This window comes from Nelumbo nucifera, chromosome 1, assembly GCF_055504915.1.
Source record: "Nelumbo nucifera cultivar China Antique chromosome 1, China Antique-T2T, whole genome shotgun sequence".
Classification (NCBI taxonomy): Eukaryota; Viridiplantae; Streptophyta; class Magnoliopsida; order Proteales; family Nelumbonaceae; genus Nelumbo; species Nelumbo nucifera.
Genome location: NC_142649.1, coordinates 122,116,078 through 122,123,520, shown reverse-complemented (window position 1 = coordinate 122,123,520; position 7,443 = coordinate 122,116,078). Strand labels below are relative to the sequence as shown.

General features: G+C 35.8%; 1 protein-coding gene across 1 annotated transcript; it reads right to left on the bottom strand.

Moving 5' to 3' along the window:
- Positions 1 to 1,327: 1,327 nt before the first annotated feature.
- On the bottom strand, positions 1,328 to 6,911 carry LOC104611649 (uncharacterized protein At2g23090-like). The gene is made up of 3 exons (XM_010278799.3): positions 6,651 to 6,911; positions 6,458 to 6,498; positions 1,328 to 1,717 (listed from the first exon to the last, which is right to left on the bottom strand). The coding sequence occupies exons 1-3, from the start codon at positions 6,721 to 6,723 to the stop codon at positions 1,598 to 1,600; spliced, it is 234 nt and encodes a 77-aa protein (XP_010277101.1). The 5' UTR covers positions 6,724 to 6,911; the 3' UTR covers positions 1,328 to 1,597.
- Positions 6,912 to 7,443: the final 532 nt, after the last annotated feature.

The following is a 7,443-nucleotide window of genomic DNA, read 5'->3' as shown; positions in this document are numbered from 1 at the left end:
ATATTTGATTATAATGTATTTTTTTCATAAAAACCACTAAAAAATGTTATTTTTATGCATAAATAGCCCATTTATGTCTTATATTTAATAGTATTGATGTTTATTTATGATTTATTGAAGCATTTATAACATTTTCATGTGTATCTTAATTTTTCGTCCGTATCTATGCGTATCCAAGGCATATCCCAATATGTTTCTTAAATTTGCCTTTCTGATGTGCATACCGTTTCTGATACTTTAAACCTTGATGAGAAGGTGGGGAGCGAGCTAACAAAATTGAAACTAACAATTGTTAAGCTCCGCACTCGTGTATGCTAATTCACATGATTTTTTGGAACGCATGGCATCCTTGGATTTTGTGAAGACATTGCGAGGCACCAAGTGGTGAGGAACAAATCTGGACTCCGGATCTGCTCCTCACATATGGGACCTCACACGCACATCCTACCATGCATTGGGAATATAAAACCGGATCTGCTCCTCACACCTGACACCTCACAGGCGCCTCACACACATCCACCTATGCATTGGGAACATAGGAGCAGATCCCGTCTCTGGGAATATCTCCCGTACTTATAAGCATTCCTTTCTAATGGATGGTGGGCCCAACAACCTCTCCATTACCCATAATAACCCAACATTACAGCTTACAGGTACCATTTTACCATTTTTCCCTAGTCCTGAATCCTGACCCCACCATCTAAGATGAGCAACCACGAGTCCACGTTGGCAACTTTAAGGTTTCCTACCCACACTACCCACAAGACACTAAACATGAATTACAAAAGATGTTCCCAATGTGCGCCAGAAGTATCCTGTCGGTAGGGTTGAGCAGCATTCTGTGGGTAGCACGTACAGTTTTGAACCCTAACAGCCAAACTGGACTCCAACCCAAACCCATTACAGAAAACAACCCAGATCATGTGCCACGACTAATTGTTTCATGTCCAGCCTGGTCAACAAGACATTGTTCAAGGTCTCAGATTAAGTGCCACTGTCAAAGCTCGCTAATGAAAGAACTCAAATCTAATCTTACAAAAGGCAAAAGCAGTAAAAATAACCAATATAAAGCCCAAGCCAAATAAATAAGTTTAACGCATGCTGCATATTCCCATGATCAGCTGCCAAATACAATTTCCATCACAAACTGGAATATCAGACCTGATTGATTACCTTCCCTGCTAGCAAAACTTGCGTTAACTATCACTACAACTCAGACCTGGTTTCTTGAGTTATGATTTTTTACTTCCATCCATTGTAATTTGTTGAATGAATCTGCCTACGGGCTTCCTCAAAAAAGAAGAATATCAGATATCAGACAATCAGATTAAAGAGCAACATTTAATCACATTTCTAGATAAGGTCACTTCACAGGGTATCATATAACAATTAAAATTATAGTCATAAAAGGGGAATTATAAGGATATAAGGATGGGAGATCATTTACGTGTATAGTCCCATTCCACAAAGTCTCAAGTGAGTAACTTGCTAATCTAGATGGATCCCTTGGGAATCTGATTAAAATTTCAAATCAGACAATTTAACGAGGTTTTTCTAACCATTTCTATAAGTTCTTTCCAGTTCTTACAAACTATTTTCATTTCTTGAGATGGGGAAAACACGTATAAATATCAGACTTGGGATGTTTCGCCTCTGCATGTTCCCTGCACTTGACCTCTGACGTGGTGCAGATGAAAGTTTGCATGCATACCTTGCACTGCATTCACAATCCATCAAGTATCATTAAGAAATAACAACAAACAGATGATTGTGTACAATGAACCTATCAATCAAATATGTTGAACTGAAACTACATGAACATGCTACAATGGTACAAACAACACACAAATAAAGTGAAAATAACAGCATCAGCAGCCATAAAACATGAAAGGTGGAAATAGCAAAGGGAAACCAGCTTCATCACTGATCTTTCCTCGTATTATGCTTTGATATTTAAAATAGAAGAGAACAATAATCAGGAAAGAAAGTGGTAAACCACTCATTGCTAAAGAATATATGCATATGAAAAGTTTTGACTTGCATACCCCTTTGATTCTTACATTTTTAGTACAGATGAATCCAGAAAAGGGCTCTCAACTCAAATGCACGTTGAATTGTGCCTCAAAGTATAAGAGAGTGATGCATAATTTTTTTTATAGGTACCAACAAAATTTATTACTTTATATAAAAGTATAAGAAAGAAAAGTGAAGCATTAATTGCAAAATAAAAGCTTTGTTACCAAGAAAATACAACTAACAAATTCAGTGAAGTTCTTTAGCAGATACAATTGCTACACAAGTTGTTTCAAATAATTTAAAGAATTATGGTAAACCAGTTCTGGAAACCATGTTATCTCAGTTCACCACCACATGATCCAGATTTTCTCTACATTCCCCTCTCAAAATCTGGATCACATGGTGAATGACCAGAGTCATTGTGGTCCTAAGTACCAGTTCATACATACAGAAAGATGGCGACATATGAAATGAGAATTATAGATAATCTGTATTTCTTGTAAGGAAATTTTAGAAACTAATTTAGTCAAAACATCTGCAGAACCCTCCTATATATGCATAAAGCTAGGAAAAAGTTAGGAGGAGCTATACACAAAAGATCAAAGATATATACAGTTGGCAAATCCATCACAGTATACCAGGTTCCACTTTTATGCATTCAGTCATGTCATTAAGGAGAAACTAACCCTTAAGAAATTATCTTAATACCCACCTGCCTCAAGAAAATAAACATGTAATAAGCCCTTTTTGACACTGCATAAAGTTATCTGGAAACCTGTGAACTTTGCCAGAGATCAAGCTTGTTCATGCATACAGATGCAAGCATATTTATGAAGACACATGAACAGGTATTTTAAACCCAATATTCCAATAGTACCCAAAAGACACGTCACATGTCTCAAAACCCATGAACATGTTAATCCAGAGTCTTTGCCAAGGTACAGCACTAACCCTGCATAACCAAAGTGGGTGTGGAACTTGCTCCCCCTCTTTTATTATATTTCCCTCTCTAAGGCTAAGTTTGGGAGTGCTTAAAAATAAGTGCTTACTCAAATAAACACTTATTTTGGACCGGGACCACACCTAAGCACTTATTTGCATTTTGGAAATATGCCTGAAATAAGAATAAGCACTTATTTGAGAAGCCCAAATTTTGGGTTTATTTTTAAGTGCTTATTGCCTTTCTGGCCTATCTTGGCCAGCCACATCATTTTAAAAATACCTATACTACCTCCATTTAAAATAAGTGTATTTTCACCAAATGTTCATAACTGCTTATTCTCTTATTTTTCAAATAAACACTCGCAAACTTGGCTTCAACCATACAACATACTCAAGGGGGGGAAGTCTAATCCATGGAGATACCCCAAATAACTAGAACGATTTTGGTTACTAAGTGTTAAGCTTACAACAATAAAATACTCAGTGTACAAAAAGGAGACCAGTTATTCTGAAAAATGCTCATGCTGAGAGTGGCAGAAATGCATAAGATGATGGATGAGTGGAAAAATTAAAGAGGATAGGGTCAGAAATGAAGTCATACGAAGAAACCTAGGAGTACCTCCAATAGGTGGTAAATTAGAGAAAGTAAACTAAGATGGTTTGTGATGTGCATAGAACACCATCAACAGCACCCATAATAAGAAGCAACCTGTTGCATGCTGAAGGGGCTAGAAGGGCTAGGGGCAGACCAAAAAGGGAATGGGTTGAAGAAGTAAGAAACTATTGAGCACTCATAATTTAATAATGCATATGGCACTAAACGGAATGTAATGGCGAAACAAGATTCATGTAGATGACCCCACATAGTTGGGACAAGACTTAGATGATGATGAGACTCAGATACTACATTTACAAAATTAAGTAGGTAACAGTCACTAAAAGGGATAAATATATTTGTTATGAAAGGGAGCAGGTTGAGAATAAGGCAAAAAGGATCTAGATAACCAATACATCTTCCTCATAGGGCAATTGTATTTTCTAGTTGATAGTAAAAGTAAACTTCATTGTGCAAACTTTGATAAGTTTAGGGCTACATCTGTACATAATGCAAAACATGAGACCCAACTACTAAAATCCTTAAGAGCTTCAATTCAAGTCCTTTAAGTTAATCTTACATATCAACCCATTTATGTTTCCTCCTTTTATTGTCCTTTTAAGCAATCTTGCTAAGAGCACTTAAGCAAGCAAGTGAGCTCTCAACAATCCGATCTGTGTGAATTTGGGAGACATTGTTAGGTGGTCTTCACTGACAATACATCATGGATATCTTCCTCATAGGGCAATTGTATTTTCTAGTTGATAGTAAAAGTAAACCTCATTGTGCAAACTTTGATAAGTTTAGGGCTACATCTGTACATAATGCAAAACATGAGACCCAACTACTAAAATCCTTAAGAGCTTCAATTCAAGTCCTTTAAGTTAATCTTACATATCAACCCATTTATGTTTCCTCCTTTTATTGTCCTTTTAAGCAATCTTGCTAAGAGCACTTAAGCAAGCAAGTGAGCTCTCAACAATCCGATCTGTGTGAATTTGGGAGACATTGTTAGGTGGTCTTCACTGACAATACATCATGGATATCTGAGTATTACTAGATTTAAAAGTAATTAAATGCTCTAGATTTAATCATGGACACCTTATATTGTTTAAAGCCAATGCAGTCATTATACAGTATCGTTTCCTTATGGATGATCCCCCCACCCCCACCCCTGATTGATGGTAAAGAGCTCTTGCGCAAATGACTTTTATTTGTGCAAGTGCCCTTTTCAACAAAAATCTTTTTTTTTTTTCTTTCTTCTCTTTTTTCCTTTGCATTATTGGAGTGTTTATTCTTTAGGCTCAGTTTGGGAAGAGTACAAATACAAATATGTAAAATGCAAATACAAGGTTTAGGAATACAAAATATAAGGTTTGGCACTGTACATATTTGTATTTGTACTCTTACCAAACGGAGCCTTAATATGTAAAGGCATAACAAACAATATAATGAAAGAGAAAATGAGTAAAAGAATTAGTGACTCTTGAAATACAATAATAACTAAAAAGGAATGCCACAAAGGAGAAAGAAGTAAAAGAAAAAAGGAACAAAGTTTCCTTGTAAATATTTGGGATTCTTGCCTAAGCCTATCATCATAACTGCATCAAATGGAAGTGTTCAAAAAGTTATTATTTAGGCTCGGTTTGGAAGGAGTACAAATACAAATATGTAGAGTGCAAAACCTTGTATTTTGTATTATTTTCTATGTATTTGTACTGTACATATTTGTATTTGCGCTCTTTCCAAACTGAGCCTTAAGTAAAAAAATCTAATGAGATAAAAGTAACCAGGCAGAACAGATTAACTCATTAACAGAAGTGATAGAGGATAAGAAGAGAGTTTCACTTATCTAATAGAAACATCATCAAAAGTTAAAGATACTGCAACTATTTGGCCAATGTAACAATAGCAGCAAAATGATGGGACAATTCAATTACAAGAAATGCAAAAACTCACTTACCACAGTTAAGACTCAGCATCACTAGGAATTTGCACCGAATATCAGGCTCCTATTCCTTTTTGGGATGGACAATGAGTCAGTGATCGGTTGTTAGCATTTAGGAATTAGCACTAAGAGATTTGATCTGAGGTCCAGATTTTGAATTTGAATCCCTTACATTTTACCAACTAAGCTAGCTGGCACCTTCATTTTTTCCTGGGCTTCTGTTTTTTTTTTTTTTTTTTTTTGCTGCTATTTCTCACCTTCTCAAGGATATTTCAAATGCCTAGTGGTTTTTTCAGTGGTAATTTCAAATGATAACTTGTAGAACTAATTTATGGAATTCCTCCAAAGAAAATCAAATGTGTATTCCTTTTCTTAAAAAAGAATTTGAGAGAAAAAGTTTGAATACCAAGATAACTTTACACCAAATTTTTGTTTGAAATCCTAAATTTTACATCTAGAGGTGTAGTAGTTTAAAGTGAACAGGACAAAAAAGCATTTGATCCCAGAATTCAGCTATATATTTATCACAGAATCTGAGAAAAAAATGGAGGGAGGAGATTAAGGCTAAGTTCAGTTGAGTCTCTTATTTGTAGTTCAAGTAAGAAAGTGATAATTAAAGACAAATAACTAGCGTATGACATTGCCAAAGCCACCAAAAACTGAATTTTTTTTCTGGTTTGATTAGTAATATAACTTAATTTATAATTCATTAACATCCATAGAATAATTCGGTTACATTAGAAAAACTACGTGATTTTATTCCATGCCGCTTCTAAACACCCCACAAATAAACTATAACAAAAATACTACCAAATACGAATTATAGAAAAAAAAGAACCTTGCGACAAAAGAAATAATACCAATCGACATCGTAACTAAAAACCCTAAATAAAGGGCACCATTACAAAACAGAGATGAAAAGTCATCAACAAATTGAAGGAAGAGAGAAAGGTTACCTGGATCGTCATCGCTTTTTTGTTGGACTCTAGCTGGCTTCCTGCATAGTTCGAACAGATTAAAGAGAAAGCAAAAGGATAAAAGAAAAAATCAACGGAAGTATCAAAGATCTAAGAGGAATAAAAGAAATTGTTGCAAACATAAAGAGAACCCCTCCATAAATAAAGGGGAAAAAAGGCCAGAGAAAGATACCTTTAGGGGCCTTCATTTTCTCCGAGTGCTTCTCTCGGGCCATCCTGGACTTCTGGCCGTTGCCTCCCCCCATAGAAGCTTATTTTCGAAAAAAAAAAAAAAAAAAAAAAAAAACTTCGAAACAGAGAGTTACAGGGGTATAAAAGAGTTGGGGATAAACAGTGGAACGAATAAGAGAAAGAAAGAGACGAAAGAAACAATCTAAAACCACACGAGGAGGGCAAGAGAATCTGGGAATCTGGGAATGCAAAGGCAAGCACCGGTCTATGGTTTATAGCGGGAGCGTGGGGAGTGGACCGGTGGAAGGTGGACCCTCTTCATTGAATGAGCTTCGGCTTGGCTATTTTTTAGGTTAATTACAAACCCCACCGTAATATGGGGTCAGTGACAACTGAACAAATACGCCATTGCATCTTTATTTGTGATAAAGACCTCGCCCGTATCTTCATTTTCGATAAAGACCCCTTGAATTTTTACCTACGATAAATATCTTAACGTTATCTTTATTTCCGTTAAATTTAAAAGATTTTTTAAGAGAAAATTACATATTAGTAGTTGTACTTTGGGTTTTGGTCCCCAAAATTCAAAATGTGTTAATTCAATACCTAAAGGTTTTTGAAAATACTTACATGATGTGGAGAGAGAGAGTGAAGATTTTCCAAGTAGAACTGGGAAGTTCTTCTCTTCAGCATCGAAGTCCTAAGCAAAATGTCTACATTTTTTTGGAAAGCCCTAGACCCAGGCCATTTAAAGCTTAATGTGTATGGAAGTTTTTTGTATCCAGGATGCTCAG